At 46.7% G+C, this 20,656-nt stretch overlaps 1 protein-coding gene and 1 pseudogene across 1 annotated transcript; one reads left to right on the plus strand and one right to left on the minus strand.

The window, feature by feature from the left end:
• The first annotated feature begins 559 nt into the window (after positions 1-559).
• On the plus strand, positions 560-1,017 carry LOC121141821 (translation machinery-associated protein 7). The gene has a single exon (XM_040750348.1). It carries the CDS (start codon positions 594-596, stop codon positions 786-788), a length of 195 nt encoding a protein of 64 aa, XP_040606282.1. The 5' UTR covers positions 560-593; the 3' UTR covers positions 789-1,017.
• A 14,691-nt stretch (positions 1,018-15,708) lies between these two features.
• On the minus strand, positions 15,709-16,220 carry LOC101842991 (annotated as a pseudogene).
• Between the last annotated feature and the right edge of the window lie 4,436 nt (positions 16,221-20,656).

Raw genomic sequence — 20,656 nt, forward strand, 5'->3', positions numbered from 1 at the left:
GCCATTGGCACTCAGAATGTTGGGAAGCTATTGTTACTCACAGACCACCCCCCAGGGGGCCATAGCAGACCACATGGGGCCAGGCAGGGGAGCACTGGGTTGGTCGGGAGGCAGAGGAAGGCGAAGGCATAGGAAGCTTTCAGTGTGGTCTCTGTGGGTAGGTGGTCAAGGCAGAGTAAGCAGGTGCTGAGTTGGCGGGGTTGGTTCATGTCGGTGAGCTCTGCAGGTAGCGGCTACCGATAGTTTTCTGGTACCAGCCTTAGAGTGACAAGGGCAGCGTGTGGGGGCTCGGCTGTGGCCCTGAGCTAATAAGTGGTTTGTCTTCTGCAGACAAATACTAGCTCTGTAGTCAGGCCCTGCAAGCAGCAGGACCCCAAATATCAAAGTATCCAATTTAGGGTCTCAAACAATGTAGCTAATATGGTCTTGAGGGTTCCTCCTTTGCTCCTGGCATGAGTGGGATAATGTGGCCTAGAGTTGCTCTGGCAGCCCCTACATGAGCCTCTGGTCCCCATCTAGACGTGGGTGCCTGGCACACCACTGACGCTAAGAATGTTGGCCTTCGGTCTGGGAAGGGGCTGTCTGTGGGCGCCATGTCGGGCCGCGAAGGTGGCAAAAAGAAGCCCCTGAAACAGCCCAAGAAGCAGGCCAAGGAGATGGACGAGGAAGATAAGGCTTTCAAGCAGAAACAAAAGGAGGAGCAGAAGAAACTGGAGGAGCTGAAAGCCAAGGCCGCGGGGAAGGGGCCCCTGGGCACAGGTGGAATTAAGAAATCTGGCAAAAAGTAAGCTGTTCCTCATACCTGAGATGATGGTGACCCTCTTCCATTCCTATTTAAACATCTGGATTCCCTGCCAGAATAACGTCTTTACCACCTACAGCTAGAATGAAGTGTCATCCTGGAGCCTATTAAACATCTGGATTCCCTACTATAACATCTTTGCCACCTACAGCTAGAATGAAGTGTTATCTTGGAGCTTGTTGTACATTGTAATAAATAAACTTTTGTAAAAAAAATGAATAATACAATGGCTCATTGTCGTAGTGTTCAGCAATTCCTACCTCAGCTGTTAATTTAAAGTAAACCCAGTCTGGAATCCTAAACCCAGTCTGGAATCCTACCAGAGCCTGCTGTTTCATCTCTGTTGTACTCTGAATTCTGTGTCACTTTGAATTAAACCAACTCATTAAAAAAAAAAAAAGAATGTTGGCCTTCTCTCCTGCATGTGTCCTTTCACTGTCCCCTTATTTCTGCCTTTGGTCTGTGGTAGCTGTCCCATTATGTTCCGCACACGGTCTATTGAACACAGCACTGACCGCATGGGATCAGAGATATGTCCGCCTGGACAGGAAGCCATCTGAGGACAGGAGCTGGACTCTAGATCTGAGCTCCAAGGGCCCACCACAGATCCCAGCCCCTGACGCATGAGCAGCTCAGTATACATCTGCAGAATAAATGAATGAATTGTGATGTCACCGTTTCTAGTGGCTCCCACTGGAGTGCAACTGCGTGACCTCTCAGGGACAGACACTGGCTTTCTTGTGCTAAATCCTCTCCCTGATCCTTTCTTGAAATCACAACAAGGCATTACTCCATCTGCCCCTTGGGTCATTCAGGCACCAGCTGGAGTGGGGCACCTAAACCAGGAATTGATTTCCCAAGTGCAAAGAGCATGTGTGCACACCAAATGAGGCAGAAACCCTGCTAATGAGGAGAGCAGCCCAGGCCTCAGCCTGCTGGGGAATGAGCACATCTCACCTCTGCTGCCAAGCCAGGCAGGCTCAGGCCTGGGCTATTCAATCCCTCACACCCCAAGACTGCTTCCCCAGCCATCTTCACTCATCCCAAACCAAAGCCAGTCTGGTTTTACTAAAAACCTCAGCATGTTGATGCAGTGTGTTACATCTAGCAAGGGAGAAATCTCCAATCGTAAATCATCCCTTGGCCACTTACCGCCTCTAGTGGATGCCATTATGGCCTTCACACTGGGTTCCGTTTCATTACTTTTGAGCTTGTTTTCCACAGCGGCCAGAGTGGGGTGATGAGCTCCTGCACAGGTGGAGGCACAGACAAGTGCTTGCAGCTCTGGGATCTCAAATTGGCAGGCTCCCCTCTATGCCAAAGCGTTTCTTCCTCAGCTGTTGGGTGGCTTGTGACATTTGTTCCCGAGGAAGTGGGGTGGGGGCGGAAGAGTGCTCAGCTGCCTCGTCACCCAGGTCTTTGGGGATATGAGGCCACAGGGCAGCTGCCACCAGCAGGCCTCCTAATTCCCTAATCTCTCTGGGCTTCCTGCCACAGTACCTCCACAAAAGACCCGGAGTCCCCTTGGGGAGGGCATGGGAAAGGAGTAAATCAGCCACACAGGATCCACTTCGTCTTTGAAAATTACTTAGTAAGTTTCATGCACCAGACAGGAATAGAAAATACAAAGAAGGGAAAATAGGTTTTCCTTAGAGTACAGAGGTTCTGGTTGAAGGGTCCAATAAGAAAACGTATGAACAACACAGGACACTGAGCTGGAGAGATGGCTCAGTGGTTAAGAGCACTGGCTGTTCTTCTAGAGGACTGGGGTTCAATTCCTAGCACCCACATGGTGGCTCACAACCATCTATAACTCCAGTTCCAGGGGACCCAAAGCCTTCTTCTGGCATCTCTGGGCACCACACCCATGTAGTGTATGTACACACATGCAGGCAAAAAACTCAGACTTATAAGTAAATCTCTAAGGGGCTGGAGAGATGGTTCTGCAGTTACGAGCAGACCCCTCTCAGCAATATCACAGCAATAGTAAACCTAAGACAGCACTCACATTCACCTACCCAGGTCACCCGCACGCACACACACACACATGCACGCGCACACACACACGTAACAAAAACCAAAACATGATGTGGAACACTGTTCAGCCAGGAGCTTCCAGGTGGCGTGGTTTTGTTGCTTTGGTTGAGTCTTGAAGGAAACATGAAACACGTGGGAAAATGGGGGGTAGGATGTGTGAGAGAGCACACTGCCCAAGAATCAAGCAGAACAAAGAACTTGGTTAGAAAACACAAGCACACACTCACAAACTTCTGTCTGAGGATCCCAGTAAGGTCACATCCCTCAACCCAAGAAACAGAACACACAGCTAAGAGGCACCGACGTCTACATGTGTCAAACCCCAGTGTGGACACAGACCACCAGGATCTTGTTACAGTGAGGGCCCTGGCCAGGCACAATGGCACATGACCAGCATCCCTACACTCAGGAGCTGGAGGCAGAATCCCTAGTGTCAGGCTAGGGTGGGCCATGTAGTGATACCCTGTCTCAGAAAGAAAGAGACACAACTATGGGTGTGGCTTAGCGGTAGCACACTTGCCTAGCATGCATGAATTCCCAGTGCCGCAAAAATCAATCAACAAAACAAATTGATAGCAGAAAAATAGAGGGAGGGCTCTGGAAAACTCAAAGGCAGCCTACACACGTTTGTTCGAAATACAGCATCCACCTATTAGCACTGTTGGCTCTCTTGGTGAATAAACAATACCTGTTTAGTTCAAACACCCTTTTGGTTGGAAGAATTAAGCAAGAAGTTTTATCTCACAGAGTGTGGAGCCTAGGCCAAGTTGACCCTTAGCAGGTTCAATGACCCAACAATGTCACCAAAGACACCATCTCTCCTTTGCCATTCTCAACACAACTCTCACCCTCAGCTTGTGCTCTTACAACCCAAAGACAGTGGTCCTCGCTAGAGAGAGCTGGGCCCCATAACAGAATCATAAAGAGGACCTTGGAGACATCTATCTCCTCACGGGCTCGTTCTTTGCAATGGAGAATGATTTCTCAGAATGTGCCCTAGAGAAACAGAGCCCACACTTATAAAAAGACTTGACCCAAGGAATCCACTCATATGCCTGTGGAGGCTCAAAAGTCCCAAGGTCTGAAGGAAACCCAGAAAAGCAGATGATGTAGTTCTAGTAAGTTCAAAACCCCAGAAGAGCTGAGGTTTCAGTTCCCATCCAAAGCCAAGAGAAAGCCAAGTGGCACAGCCTGTAGGCTATCTGGCGAGAGGAATCTCGTCTTCCTCCAGGGCTGGCCTTGTTGCTCTGCTCAGGCCTTCAGTTGAGCTTGAGGTTCACTCACACTGACTTAATGGTCCATCTTATTTAGCACCCACAGTAATCTTGGCAAATAGCCCTGTACTCTTTAACCCAGGCAAATTCACGCTAAAGCTAACTGCCACACGCACACACCCACTGGTCCTCAATGAGTTTCGTTGGCCACACCTGGTTCATGCGCCTACCCTGAAACACTGACAAAGGAAACTATGGTGTCAAGATGCCTCAAGCGATCATGATTAATCCCCTGTCTCTGTACCCAGCTTCTGTGACATGCTGCCACCAGCGTTGACATAGTAAAACAGAGCAATGATTGTAGTCTGTTTCATAACAACGAAGAGTTCACTTTGGTGTGGTGTTTTTATTTATTTGCAAAGATTTTGTTCCCTAATGAAGTTTATTTTAAAAAAAAAAAGAGCAGGGGGAGGAAGCATGGAAGAATTAGGACCCACACAATTGTGATTCTTATGTTGTTCACTCCTACCCTTTTCTGGTCATCCCAACGCAGTCTTTTCTATGTTCAAAGTCCAGAGTGTCACCCACTTCCCTCCATGACAGGTGAATCCACAGTCAGCCTTCAGCTCTAGCTTTAGACCACACTAAGGGACCTCAGAGTTCAGTGACTGACATCTTAACACTGAGAAATAAGAATGAGCATAGCTTCCATAGCCAACAAGCTTGGATGAAAGTGCTGGAATGTAGAGAAGCAACTCCGGAGTCAACCGCCATCTTTCCCAGCTGGGTGTGGTGTCACACGCCTTTAATTCCACAGAGGCAAGAGGCTCTCTGTGAGTTCAAGACCACCAGCCTGGTCTACGAGTGAGTTCTAATACAGCCAGAACTGTTACACAGAGAAACCTGAATGAAAGAAAGAAATACAAAGGAAAGGTACAAAAGGGAGAGGTAACCAAAATGACTGGGTTATATAGAGAAGAGCTCCTGGGCTGGAGGGTTGGGAGCTAATGGGGAGGCTATGCCAGTCATACCCTGTAAGAGGTAGAAACTGAGGGTTTCTGGGTCAGGTCCAATTTGTTATGTTAAATAGGCACCTCAGCCATTTGTCCCAGAGTTTGAGACTTGACAACACACACACACACACACACACACACATACACACACACACACCTTTCTCTCCCCTTATACACACTGCATCATGGGAGCTGGGTCAGAGCAGGTGCACCCAGCTTCCAGCTTCCTCCCAAGGGCACAGACCCTCCCTGCCTTCACGATGTCCTGCAGACGACCTTTGATAATTCTCTCAACTGCTTTCGAAGCCTTGGCATCCCAGTTCTTGTCTGTCCATGGTCCGTGCTGCGGCCTCCACTTCAGCACTGAGCACTCCTGAGAGTGTGCTGAGCCCCGTCTGGACATACTCTGGCATTTCCTCCAGGGACCGCTATGCCGTCACCGTTGTCAGCAGTCATTAAACAGACATTTCAGGAAGAAAGACCCCATGCATCTCTGAGTCATTCTTAGCTGTCTTGAGGTAAAATGTAGGTGCCTCCCCCCACCCTCTGTGGGTAAAGTTGGAATAAAGATTTTCTTTCTTTGGCAGTGTTTCTCCCTATACCCCAGGCCACACCCCAGGCTGAAATATCACTAGCTAAGCTGTCCATGTTAAGGGCTGGGCGTACAGATGTGCACCACATCAGGTTAAAGTAGGAACATCAGGAAACTGAAAAGTTTAATGGATGCAATGCTCCTGGATGGCCTCCCAGCACCCGAGAAAGGAGAAGGGAAAGGGAGACCAGAAAAACCACGAGTCTGTTCTCTGGGGGACAGTTTAAGTACCCTGTGGGAGTGGTCTTGAGTATCTCTGGGGGAGGGGCCATCATTTGCCGGCCTTGCAGAGATGTAGCAGGGTTTGGAGGCAGATGGGGAGGGGGCCTGGGTGGAACTTGCACCATAACAGAAACCAATTTGGAATGGTGTCAAGATTATTCACTCCCCCAGGTGTTCAGCAAACATATAAGAAACCATACTGTGGGCCAGGCATCCTCCTGACACTGGGGATCGGGTCTTTTACTACACATGGTATAGCAGACCCCAGACAGATGCTGAGGAATGGAGTTATCTTAGCGGTTCTCCCCCCACCCCCACCCCCACCCCCCCCCCGAGGTTGCAGCTCACATAGTGTTTAGTCTGGGGCTGGGGGAGGTTGTGGCAATACATGACTTCCGTTTTTGGTGTTCCCTCCAAGGCCCATGTGGAGGCTGAATGTGACTGAAGAATCACGTAACAACTTGCCTGAAAAGTGATCAGATTCCGAATTGAATTGTGGCCAGGAGGTAGGGAGACAACAGAAATTATATACAGAAGACAGAATGCATAGCATTTCCCAATTTCACTGATGATCTAGTATTAGAGTGTCCAAAGGGAGGGGACACTCAACAGACATCCACCCACCCTTGACAAGACTAGCAGGAGGGGCCCCAGGCAGAAAGCTACCTGGTCCAGCTGATGATGGTGTGGGCAGGGGGGAAGTCCAGGGAAGTGTCAGAATTAAGTCAACTGAGGTAGAATGAACTAATTTTGAGTATGCACATCCAGTCCCAGAACACCAGTAAGGAATGGAAAACCTAGTTTTAAATATCAATGTAAAAATTTAAATGATACAGCTGGGCATCGTGGCATTCAGGTGGCACAGGCAGGTGGATCTCTGTAAGTTCGAGGCCAGTCTTGTCTATAGCCAGGGCTACATAGAGAAACCAGTCTTAAAGGAACAAGCAAACAGGCAACTTGCACAACTGACTCAGGAAGCAGCAGAGAAAGAAGTATCCCTGGAACCCATAAGGACAAATGTGGCAAAAGAAAAGACCAGAAAAAAAAAATATACCACACACCAAAAAAAAACCTTTTTAATAACAATATAAAGCAAAAGAAAAGCAATACACTTTTTTTTACATTTTAAGTTTTCTCTCTCATTTTTTATTAATTTATTTTTTACATTCCAATCCCAGTTCCTCCTCCCTCCCTCCTCTACCCCCCCTTCTACCTGTTCCTTAGAGAGGGTAAGACCTCCCATAGGAAGTCTACTAAGTCTATCCCATCATCTCGTTGAGGTAGGACCAAGGCACCTCCCCATCCCCACACCCCTGTGTCTAGGCTGAGCAAGGTATCTCTCCGTATAGAATGGGCTCCACAAAGCCAGTTTGTGCATTAGTGTTAGGTCTTGGATCCGCTGCCAGTGACTCATTTACTGTCCCAGTCACACCATTGTCACCTATATTAAGGGAGTCTAATTTGATCTTATGGAAAAGCAATACTCTTATAAGAATGCAGTCAACTATCAGGAAGATGGAGCAATTGAAAATATCCACACACCTACCAACAGAGCACCAAATAGACAGTGAAAACAGACAAAATGTTCTCAAGGGGGAAGCCAAGCCAGCTATAAGCTGGAAAATTCAATTCTCCTTTCCTAACAACTGACAGAACAATTAGACAGAGTATCAGCAGAGATATAAAGAACTTTGAAAACAACTACTTCCCAAGACAATAGAATCACAGTCAAGTGCACACATTCTCCAGGTTAGATCATGTTTTAGTTCAGAAAAAAACAAACAAACCAGTCAACACTTAAAGGAGAATAGAGGACACTGCCCCCATTCCTCACCATCACAGAGAATTATATTAAACAGTAGCAACGGGAAGAAGATTGGGCAATAACCAGCAATTGGAAAGTTACTGTACTTTTTGTATTAGTTAGGGTTTCTATTGCTGTAATAAAACACCATGACGAAAAACACTCAGGGAGGAGAGGGCTTCTTTCAAAATCTTACAGTTTGCAGTCCGCCATGAAGCAACTCTAGGCCAGAGCTCAAGCAGGATCCTGGAGGCAGACACCATGCAGGAACACCACTCACTGGTTTGTTCCCCATGGCTTACTCAGCCTGCTTGCTCCTGTCATCCAGGGCCACCTGCCCTGGGGTGGCCCTGTCCACAGTGGGATGAACATTTCTACATCAATCATCAATCAAGAAAATGTCCCACAGACTTGCCGACAGGCCAATCTGATGAAGAGGTTTTCTTTTTTTTTTTTTTTTTTTTTTTTCTTGGTTTTTCGAGACAGGGTTTCTCTGTGGCTTTGGAGGCTGTCCTGGAACTCACTCTGTAGACCAGGCTGGCCTCGAACTCACAGAGATCCGCCTGCCTCTGCCTCCCGAGTGCTGGGATTAAAGGTGTGCGCCACCAACGCCTGGCGAAGAGGTTTTCTTAATTGACGACCCCTCTTCCGAGATGACCTTAGCTTGTGTCCAGTCTACATGAAAAACAAAAACTAATGAGCACAATTTGCATGGCTATGTATGTATGTATGGAAGAGGAAAAGAGCGAAAACAAAAACTGAAGTCATGGCCAGATGGCGTTGGTGGCGCACGCCTTTGATCCCAGCACTCGGGAGGCAGAAGCAGGTGGATCTCTGTGAGTTCGAGCCCAGCCTGGTTTACAAAGTGAGTTCCAGGACAGGCTCCAAAGCTACATAGAGAAACCCTGTCTTGAAAAACCAAAAAGCAAGCAAACAAACACAAACATATCTAGACTTCTGCCCAAAGAAATGAAAGAAAATCAAAGTTAACAGAAAGAAATAGAATACAAATCAATAAAATAGAAAGCAAAAACACAAAGAGAAAATCAACGTAATCAAAGTTGATTTTTGGATCAAATCAACTAGAGAAGCTTCTGCTACACTGATCAAGACAAGAGAAGACGGAAGTTACGTAGTGAATGAAAAAGGAAGCTGGGTGTCCCAAGTCAGTATAAGTGCCCCCAGGCACAGACAGATACAGTGTACGCACACATGGTGAAATGTACTCAGCCCTGATGAAAGGGAAATCCGGTCCCTTTTAACAACAGGGATGAATGTGGAGGACATGATATTAGTGAGACAAAGAAAAAGCAGAAAGTAGAATCGTGTGGTTTACGAGGCCACTGTTTCCATTTGTCTTAAAGAGAAGGGATCGCTGATGCTCATGGTCACACTCGCACAGGTACTGTGGGCAAGCATGGGTACTGCTCTCCAGACCTTCTCACTCACCTCGTGTCTGGGGAGGCACATGACCCACGAAGTCACTGCTGCTTCTACAGCCCTGGGAAAACCACACAAGGGATGAGATGAAACGTCTGTTTAATTGGCCTGTGAACTCTCACAACCTGTTTTTCGGCTCTTCTCTGTTTTATAAGCGTCTGGAAACGCCGTCTCCTACTGTCACCCTCAGGCCTGGACATGCCTTATTGCTCTGTCATTTGTACAGGCCCCTGCGGACGGCTCTCAGATCATCGCGAAAGGTTAGAACGGGACGTTGGTTTATGCCAGTCGATAGGTTTAGACACATGATGGTATAAAAAGAGACAAGGTTGCTAACTGCCAAGGGAACTCTGGTATAAAAGAGAACTCAGTCTCCCTGTGTCCCCTGAGAGTTCAAGGACTGGATGCTGGGAGAAAGAATAACGGGAGACAACTTGAAAGAGAACGGAGTTTCTTGAATCGGGGTGCGGCCCTGATGCAGGCTCAGGCTCTCTCTCCAAATGTAATTTCCTGGACATGAAAGTTTGATTGACAGCGTGAGACTTGAGACCACAACATAGAAGAGCTAGAAGAGGAAGAGGGCTCCATGTTCAATCTTCATATGGTGACTTAAAGCTGCCAGTGACGGTGGCAGTGTCAGCTGCCACCACAGTAAATAAACTTATTACACAAAAGGGAACAGTAACTCAATAGCCTGTGGGTTTCTCATTAAAATAAAAAAAGAAAAGTGGCCAAGCATGGTGTCGGAACACAGTCCAGGAATGGAGCCCTGTGAGAAGGATTCTGAGACCACTCCAAGAAAACAAGTCTTGTGACCTGAGTTTCTTCAAAGCATGGACTTGTTCTTGGAATGTGTTTTTGTGCTCCTCCCAGGTGTGGTGATAGCAGCGAGTTTACTTCAGATTACTCATTATTCAATTAAATGTTTAACTATCCTTTATATGCCTGTATGGAAAAACATGGTTTTTGCCACATGTGGCTTGTTCTTATGATTGCACGCAGCTTGAACTCATGAGAACTTTATCCGTGTGATTTTTTTTCTTATCCCTTAGCGTATAAACTGTCTGAGGCTGTGAATAATGTTGGTTATCGCATGAGACTTTTAGTCTGCCTCATTTATTGGCTCCGTTCCCTCAGGTGCCCACCGCCTCTAGAGCGGAACAGCATGGTCTCTCATACTTGTAATTTCAAGACTCAGGAAGCTGAGGCAGGAGGATCACGAAGTTCAAGGCCAGTTTTTCGGGGCGTTCAGTGTTTCGTGGGTCAACTGAAGGAAAAGGTCACCCCAAGAAGCAATGTTAAGGCCTGTGTGGCAGCAGGAAGGTCCAGCCTCTGATGAAGCAAACGGCAAACAGCCGTGCAAAGGCAGACTTATCAATCGTTACACAAAGTTGTTTTGAGGGTAAAGTACCTCCTCATACCAAGGTCCCTAACCTAATCTAGCTGTCTCTCTAAAGAAGAGCATCGAATGCCCTCATGACTTTAGTCCTTTACTGTGTATGTCTTGTAGGGCACAATAAACCTGGAGCCTCAGGTGTGCCAGGGGCGTCTTGTGACCAAAGTCATTTAAAAGATTCAGAAAAACAATTCTACAAATTATGGAAAACAATCACTGTTTTCCACAATGACTCTTCAAGGTCAAAGTACTTCTAGAAAACAACTACTCACTCTAATGTTTACCCTGGACACAGTGAAAACTACTCATTTTAATGTTTACCCCATATACCAAGACTCTGCTAAATTCCTGCAACACCAGTTTGGGCAGCAGAACAAGATCCCGTCTGCTGACAACTTGTACTGTCCTAGACTGCCTTCCAGAACTAGGTAGTAAGACTCTACTGCTGAAGATCCCATATACTTTGGTTGTAGAATGTTGAGAAATCAAGCTGGAAACTTCCTCTGTGTTGGATAGTGTCTTAGTCACTGTTGTATTGCTGTAAAGGGACACCATGACCAAGGCAACTCTTATAAAAGGAAGCATTTAAGAAGGGTTTGCAGCCAGGCAGTGGTGGCACACGCCTTTAATCCCAGCACCCGGGAGGCAGAGGCAGGCGGATCTCTGTCTCTGAGTTTGAGACTACAAGAGGTAGTCCCAGGACAGCCTCCAAAGCCACAGAGAAACCAAAAAAAAAGGGGGGGGGGCTTGCTTGCAATTTCACATGCTTAGCCCATTTTCATCATGGTGGGGAACATAGTGGCAGACAGGACTAGAGACGTACCTGAGAGCTTACATCCTGATCTGCAGGCAGGCAGATGGAGAAGGGGTGGGGGTCCTGGCATGGGCTTTCAAACCTCAAGCCCACCCCCAGTGAAACCCTTCCTCCACCAAGGACACACCTACTCCAACTAGGCCACACCTATGGCCTGTGGGGTCTACTCTTACTCAAACCACTGCAGATAGATTTCATAGTGACAAAAAGTGCTAGGTGTTATTCAGACAGCTAAAGAGAAAAGTCAGCAACAGTCTTCTCCTTCAGCTGTGGATCATGCGTGCTACCCTACAACCTGCCAGGCAAGGTATGCTTACTGGTGCAATAGTGGCATGGCTATGGCTGTTCTGGGATAACTCACCACACCGAGTGGATCTGAGGCTCAACCGCAGGAGGGAATTCATGCCTGTTATGAATATAAGTCCATGCAGAAGCCATGATTAGATCAGAGCCCCTAGTGGGGAAGCTACTACTATTGTTTTGATAAATGGGCATACTGTGTCCATTGACCCGCCCTGTAAATACTGATGTTTATATTATAGGTTAGTGTTGCTCTCAGCATTGCTCAGAGAAGCCTCTTTTTACAGGAGGCAGTGGTTAAGCAGAGACTCATAACTGGTCAGAGTGCTGAGTATAAGTGACCACTGAGCGCCCAGTGCTAATGGGACATCTGTATCACCCTGTCCACGCTAAGGGAGCATCACAGAGGAGGCCTGGAAATAATGTAAGAGCCTGAGGAGTGCTGTATAATGCTGACTTCTGGGTATGATAGGTCATTGATTCAGGAACTCACACTATGTCTCCATAGCAATATTAAATCAGCCTTAGGACGTGGCCATTAACTATCTGAAATGTGTATGTGCTAAAAGACAGAGCTTCAAATTCAAGGAGAAAAAACTGACAAAACTAAATGGAGGTATAAGACAGCCTGGGTAGCTCATGCGATCAAACACAGTGACCCTTAGATGGAGGCATAAACAAATCCACAAACATAGCTAGAGTGTTTAACATTCTTCACTCTGGGAAAGAGAATCAGCAGAAAAATCAATATGGATATACATGAACTGTGTCCACTGGGCACAGAAGAGCCCTAGAAATACAGCAAACGATGTATATTTTAAGTGCACATGAAGCATCCAGATAGACTGCACATGGGCCATAAAAACCAACCCTAACAAGAATTTAAAAACCGAAATTGTACAAAAGACAACAGAATTAAACTCCAAATAACAGAATAACTGTCAGTGGGAGCAGATGGCTGGCTTGCGGAGCTGGAGAGCTGAGGAGGTGACACACTTGCTGGCAGGGTGTGAAGCTGAGTCAAGCTGGGAGCCATCACTGCAAAGAACCCAAGTGCCCGTGACATTTCGCCCATGCCATTAGGCAACAGGAGGAAGGGGTTTACATGGGTGAGTCACGGTCCCACATATGCTTGGAGCTCACTGGCATTCTACACGGAAGGATGTGCCAGCCCCACCCCAGCTTTGCAGGAAATCCTCACTCCACACTGCCTCCCACTTCCTCTGCTCTGATCACAAGCAGGCATCTCACTGAAGGGCTCTCGGTCTCTGTCCACTTCACAGTCCAGCCTGCGTCCCTCTGATGTCCACACATTCTGTAGTGTCTTTTGTAATCTTGTGCCCATCCCTAAGATACCAAGTACAGAGGCATGGCTGATGAGTCAACCCAGGTCCAGAATGACCTTTTTTTTTATTTTACTTTTGTGAGTGTGGGTGTTGACTGTGTATAAGTATGTGCATCACATGCATGCAGTGCCCTCAGAGGCCAGAAGAGGGCATTGAAACTTCTGGAAGTTGAGATACAGGTAGTTTGTATGCTATCATGTAGGCACTGGGAACCAAACCCAGGTCCTTTGGAAAAGCAGCATGTGGTCCTAACCTCAGAGCTACCTCTCTAATTCAAAACTCACTTGTTTTCTTTCCTTTTTTTTTTTATGAGATGGGGTTTCTCTGTGTATCCCTGGCTGTTCAGACTGGCCTCAAACTCATAGAGATCCACCTACCTCCGTCTCCCAGTGCTGAGATTAAAGGCGGGAGCCACCATGACCTGACTCAAGCTTCTCATCTCAGTGTCCACACCACAGCATGAGAGGAGACTGAAGATCCGACCTCCAAAGCACTCTTGACCTTGGAGGGAAATGTCAGTCCGGAGAGGCCACCACAGCAAGGAACTGCTTCCTTCTCTTGTGGATCTTCAGAGGACCCCTCAAAGCCAGTCTTGGGCCTTCCACAGGAAGATGGTGTGAACTGTTCAATGTTCTCTGCGCTCAAGAACCAGGGTGGCTTTGGACCAGCAACTCTTGGGGTGTTCTGCGGGATGCTCCTGGAGCTTCTGCTGGGATGAGCACTGGGTTGTAACAGGAAGTATTGGAGAACCTCGCTTTTCATGACAGACCCTCCGTATTTCTAAACACTCAGATATATTCTGGGATACTCTACGTATCTCTCTTATCCAACACAGCCTGGCATACAGCTGATCTTCCAGCAGACAGCTAGCTTACCAACACATCTGTGACTCTCAAAAACTTCCTACTTTGGCACTAAGATCCCATTATCATGGTCATCCCAGTTCTTGGGGTGAAGGCTAAAGATTTGCCCCTAGCATACCTAGTGGCTCATAACCCTCTGTAACTCCAGCGCCAGAGGATCTGACACTCTCTTCTGGCCATTGTAGGTACTGCATTCAAATGCACATACACCCTACACATACATATAATTTAAAAAACAAATAGAGCTAGGTAGTTAAGAGCACTGGCTGCTCTTGCAGAGGACCCAGATTTAGTTCCCAGCACCCACATGTAGCCAGACCTTGGCAAGGCAACATCTCCTTGAGGGCCACCCACTGACATTAGCCAGTCAGCCTCTGCTGAGGGGCCAGTGCAGTCCTCTTCAGCCCCTGCTCCCTGCATTTAATGTCATCAGTGCCTTAAGAAGACAAGGATTCCCATTCACAAAGCAGGTGAGCTGGAGTCAGAGCTTTGCAAGCAAGGCTGGGACCCTGGCCATTTCAAAAGCTCCCAAGAAGATTCTCTCAAGTATTGGGACTGAGTTTTCTGTGCTTCCCTTCCTCGGGTGAAGAAAGCAACCTCCTACTCTGGAATCAGTCCCAATGGTGTCCTAACCGGTGTTACTCCAAGTGTTTTCACTATTGGCTATCCATATACTGAGAATGGGGATATGTTGTAGGAACCAGTTCCAAGGGTGTCATTAACCACAGTTACACCAAGTGCTTTCACTATTGGCTATCCAAATACCAAGAGTGAGGCTGGTTTAGCACGCATGAATGTCTCAGTGTTTCATTGTGAGATAGGGCCTCACTTTGTAGCCCAGCCTGGCCTCAAGCTCAAGTCAATTCTCCTGCCTCAGTCACTCAAGTGCTTGAATTCCAGGCATGAGTCACCACACCTTTTATGTACAGTGTCTCAACAACCTAAAAACAACCCTGCAAAGCAGCTGTTAGTCTAATTCAGGTTCATTTGAAACTGATTTGATAAGGTTAAGTAATTTGGTCAAATTTGCATGGCTGTTTAGACAGAGAAGTCAATATCTGATTCCAAAACTGCAAACTTTGTCCTCATGCCATACTGTCTCTAGTCAACCTTCAGTGGGTGACTCAGCATTAGAATTATCACTACTTTCCCCTAACATTTCATGAACACAAAATCCTTGTTAGAAGTCCATTCCCCCAGAGAACCATAGTGTCAGGGTAGCTGCCTGTGTACAGGAGGCTTTGCTCCCTTATTACCGTAATCTCATTTTGGAGAACAGCAAACCAGAGGATAATTCCAGGCCAAATCGCATTTATGTTTTTAATCAAGTAGCCAATGTAATTGATTATGTAATAATTCCATTCTCTGCTTACTTTAATCCTCAGGAAAACAGTATCTCCCCTATTAAACTCTTTCTGACCCTGATTTGAAGACTCATTGGGATGCCCAAATCTGACAATAATTGCATCCAAGTCATGGAAATTAGGCGCATAAAATATCAAGATGGACAGAGTCCCTTTAATTGCAGAAGTGACTTCCTATGTAAAAGTAATCCACAGCACCATCCTAAAGACTTCTGGAGAGACTTCATCTTATTTCCAGACTGCCAGTCTTGTTACTGACAGCCAAACTCTGGATTCTGTAATTACTGCTGGGAAACCAAAGACAGTGGCTGAGTTAACCAGTCATGGCGCCACCCAGTATGCCAATAAAGCCACACATAGTTTATGGGGTTAAATACCTGTGATGGCTGTCCTTGTTTGTCAACTTGATGACACCTTTAAGGAATTAAACCCAAATGGCTGGGCATACCTGCAGGGATTGGGAGGGGGATTCTTAATTAAATCATTTGAAGTGGGAAGACTCACTTCTAATCTAGATCTTTTTTTTTTTTTTTACTCAAACAGTCTTTAATGGAAGCTGTGTATGAGACACCCCTACTCCTGCATCTTCTCAATCGTTTCTTCCTTGTACTTGCCCTTCTCCTTGCCTACTTGTCGAGACTTGGCTTTCCTTTCCAGGATCTTCTTGCGGTCCTTGTCCAGCTTTAGCCTGGTGATAACCACCTTGCTGGGGTGGATGCCCACATGGACAGTTGTGCCGTTAGCCTTTTCTCGCTGCACCCGTTCCATGTAGATGACGTATTTCTTCCTGTACCCCTGGACCACTTTGCCAATCTGCTGACCTTTGTAGTGTCCTCGGACAACCTGAACTTCATCATCCTTTCGAATGGGCATCGACCGAACATTGTACTTCTGTCTCAGCTCTTTGGAAAGAGGGGAAGACATGATCTTCCTCCGAATGTGAGAAGGTGTTTGCGATTCTTGCTTCGGTCAGAAGTCACGAAGGGATTGAACTTCATTTTGGCGGCTGCGATCCAGCGATGGCCGCAAAAGGAAAGAGACCTAATCTAGATCTTTTAAGGTGGAAAGATCCACCTTTAATCTGGGCCACAGATCATTGGCATTAGATCGACTTCTTCATGATTCCAGCCTATATTGAAGACCAGCTGAGACATCCAGCCTTGTAGACTAAACAACTACTGTGTTCTTGAACCTTTTGTTAGTAAACAGCCATTGTTGAATTAGATGGACCACAGCCTGTAAGTCATTCTAATAAATCCCATTCTAATAAATCACTCCCATCTGCAAAACACATAACTAAAAAAATAAGTAGAGCTCAGCAGTGCGCTTGCAGAGGATCCAGGTTCAATGAGTATGTATATTCATTCTGTAAGTTATGTATCCTAGAGAACCCCGACCAACACAATCTCCTCCTGCAAACCAAAGAAATAACCTTCAGGAGTCAAGACTGATTCATTGTCAGTGCAGGGGACATGGTCATCTACAGAACAGGTCAATTAAGAGGCCACATAGAAACACAGATGGCTGACCCATGCTGACACTGACTCTCCAAATTTGAGTGTTTTCAGGGTGTTCTGAATTAACACTAACAATGAGCATGACAGTCAGCTCTGTGCTGTTTAGTCTTTATAGGAGGCTCATAAATATCTAGTGAGAAAATGCAGGCGGTGGGGAGTGTGATGTACGTCTTAACATGGATGGTGGTAGAGCTTTTAACACATTTACTGAAATCTTTGTTTTCAATTATGTGTATTAGTGTTTGCTTTAATTCAAGTGCTTGGTGCCCAAGTAGGTAAGAGGACAATACTGGATCTCCTACAACTGGAGTTAAAGTTGGTTGTGACCTGCCCCAAAAGGTGCTGTGAACTGAACCTTCATCCTATGGAAGAGCAGTCAGTGCTCTTAACCATTGAGCCATCTCCCCAGCCCCTCATAAATTAGTATCTTACAACGTCCACACAAACAGGCTGAGCTGCAGAGTCCATAGGTGATAGGCCAGTTTTCAAACTAGTTTAATTGCAAGCCTTTTCTTTAATGTACTATGTATCAAGCCATGATGCACTAGCTAAGTTTTGTCAACTTGATACAAACTAGAATCAGCAGTCTTAGTGACACTCTGCAAACCTGTTTCAACTCTACCTAACCTTAAATTTCAACAGGATGGCTTTGCACTTGTAACATGCAGTACAGAGACTAATTGGTGCTCAGCAAGTCTCAATGACATGCTGTCCTGTCGTCAGCACTCTAGGTCTCTGGAAATGTTAGGCAAAGTCAACTAGAAGCTAATACTTGTAGTAACCAAACTCTAGCCATCCCACCCACAGACATGCTCCTCTCCCTGCATTCTGTCTTTTTCATCACCTCGTCGGAAAGCTAGAGAAACAGAACTCCTCCCCGGACGCTCCTCTCCCTCGTCTTAGTGCCCAGTCACAACTTCTGAGTCTCATCACTGCCCCTCCAGGCCATGCTCCTGACTGTAGTCCAGGAGCAGCTTCCCACCCGCCCACACTGGCACAGATCATAAACCACCTCACCCCGAGTAACATCAAGTTGAACTAATGTAATTTGCAATTAGCTCTAACAGTTTAGCATGGAGAACAGAATGTCTATAATGCATGCAAATCGACATCACCATGTTCATACTGTATTTAAAAGGGCATTTCCTTTTGGTGGGTGGGGCAGTTTGAGAGACTGGCCCCCATAGACTCTTGTGTTTGAATACTGGGTCCCAGTTGGTGGAAGTGCTTAGGAAGGGTTAGAGGGTGTGTTTCTGATGGATACTCAAGTTGAGTGTACTGTGTCTCTGCCACCATACATTTATCCCTCCCTCACGGACACCTGCCCTCTAGAAACCATGAGCTCAATTCAGAATTTTCATTCTTAAGTTGACTTGGTCATGGTGTTTTCACAGTAACAGAAGAGGAACAAACACAGCAAGAATAGCGTGAGTTTTTAGAAACATAATAAAGTGTTTTATTTTTCTTCAATACCGTTTACAAGTGACCCACTGTGTGCTTTCAGGGCTTTATTGGGAAGTATTACAAATAACACTGTCACACAGTAGGTCATGCTTCTGACACTTCATTTTGGAGACAGGGTCTCATGTGGCCCAGAATGGTCTCAAATTTCCTGGAGGGGAATGGGTGGCTTTGAACTCCCGATCCTCCTGCATCCACTTCCAGAGTGCTGGGACTGCAGGCAGGTATTTTTAAATGTCTTTCATCACAGAGGTTATAAAGCTTCTTCAACCCTCAAAGCCTAAGCATCCTTCCAAGTGAAGTGTTCTGTATATGCAGAGTAGATGTGCCCAATGCCACTGATTTTATTTTGATACCAGCCTGTCTGCTCAAACAGGAGGCCGCATCAGCTCAACTCTTTTGAGACCTCGAACCTGGGTATTCAGCTCACCCTCCTCTAGATAAACTGCAGCAATCCACCCTCATCTAGCATGAAGAGCAAAGAACAGAAAATGTGGGGCCTTATACCTGCAACCTTCAGGGTACTTCCAGTGGGCTGCCACATCTGGGGAGAGGAGGAGTGTGAGACTTTTTTGTTTTTCCAAACAGGGTTTCTCTGTGGCTTAGGAGGCTGTCCTGGAGTTAGCTTTTGTGGACCAGGCTGGTCTCGAACTCAGAGATCTGCCTGTCTCTGCCTCCCAAGTGCTGGGATAAGGTGTGCACCACCAACGCCCAGCTGAGTGTGAGACTTCTATTCTAATGCAACATTGTAGCTGGTTCTAGGAATCCCATTTAGAAAGCTTCTAACTGCAGGAGGCAGAGGCAGGCGGATCTCTGAGAGTTGGAGTCCAACCTGATCTACAGAGTGAGTTCCAAGACTACCCAGAGAAACCCTGTCTCAAAAAACAAAACAAAAAAGGTGCTTCCAATGGTGTTGGCTTGGCACTTCATTTCCTACTGCCAGCTCCTCCCATGGCTAAATAGGCAGTGCCAGGTATGCAGTCCCAAGCTCTCCCGTTTCCAATGTGGTCCCAGTTCAACTCTCGCATAACAACCAATGTGGCAACTTTCAAGTGTTGTGTCCATGTCACACTCCAGAAGCTTCCTCTGTAATGCTGTGAGGATTAAGCTGACAACTCTCCCATCAGGCCAGTGCTACCCTGACAGTGGGCTCACACACACATGATGCAGAGCCCAAACATGTGGAGGTCTGGAAGCCCAGAATCTGCTTGGAACATCCAGGGACCTCTGGGGGTGGGACTCTTCACCTCTGGTCAGTGAAGGAAAAATCTTTGGGAATTTAGAACCAGAACATTCTACAGTTATCCAGATTTAGGAATAGCTCATCTGGTCAGAGAAAGAGGGCTTCTTTTCTTTATATTAAGACAGCTTTTTGGTTTTAAGACACAGGATTTCTCTACAGTCTTGGCTCTCCAGGAACTCTGTAGATCAGGCTGGCCTTGAACTCACAGAGATCCGCCTGCCTCTGCCTCCCGAGGGCTGGGATTAAAGGCATGTGCATGCCCATATATACAAAGACTGTGTATATCCTCCAATTCCTCAAGGATGACTTACAAGTGTAACAGAAAAACCCTTTTGATATTCTTACTCTCACCCAGAAAGTCTAAAGGGGACAACTTCCTAGCCCACTCCATGAAGCCAGCATCACTCGGCTTTCATGGTCAGAACCACAATAAAAGTAACACCTAAGGTTCCTCGGACTAGAGGCTGAGCGCATGGACAGATGCTACAGGAGCAAAGGCTGTGCTGCCAGGAGGAGGGAGGGAGGAAGGGAGGGAGGGAGGGAGGGAGGGAGGGAGGGAGGGAGGGAGGGAGGGAGGGACGGACGGACGGACGGACGGACGGACGGACGGACGGACGGACGGACGGACAGACAGACAGACAGACAGACACTGACCTCTGGAATTTACCTCTTACAGTCTGATTCTAAATGTGAAAACATAAACTATGGATCTGTCTCAAAAGGCAAGTCACTGCATAAAGGCAGGTCTGGACTAGACCCTGAGTTCCTGAAGGTCCACAGGTAAGGCTTGGTGGCCTTTCAGAGGTAGATGTGACTCTCAAGATGGTGAGACCCCAGACCCATTTTTTTCTTTGCACCCTGGCTCTGTGAGCCAGGCAGTCCATCTGCCACAGGCTCCTAGCCTACTGAGCCACCATGCCACAGGCTCCAACTCATGGAGCCAACAACCATGAACTGAGACCCCTGGAACCATGACCCTAAGTCTTTCTTCCTTATGAGATGCTCAACTCGGGAAGTCTGCCACAGAGCTGGAGAACACACAGCAGACAGGGTGTTCCATAATGAGAGCCCACAAACCACTGTTTTATACACATGTGGCTTTCTAGGGACTCTGGGTAACAAAAGCTGTAACTCACACAAAAGGACTAATGAAAGTTCTAAATGTATGCTTCTAATTCCAAATACACTTTGGGCAAAAAGAAAAAATATATACTTAAAAACCAACAAG

This window comes from Mesocricetus auratus, unplaced genomic scaffold (genome assembly GCF_017639785.1).
Source record: "Mesocricetus auratus isolate SY011 unplaced genomic scaffold, BCM_Maur_2.0 Super-Scaffold_100008, whole genome shotgun sequence".
Classification (NCBI taxonomy): Eukaryota; Metazoa; Chordata; class Mammalia; order Rodentia; family Cricetidae; genus Mesocricetus; species Mesocricetus auratus.

What these genes read in the sequence shown, in the direction of transcription:
- LOC121141821 (XM_040750348.1), top strand. Translation starts at nt 594, where the DNA reads ATGTCGGGCCGCGAAGGTGGCAAAAAGAAGCCCCTGAAACAGCCCAAG.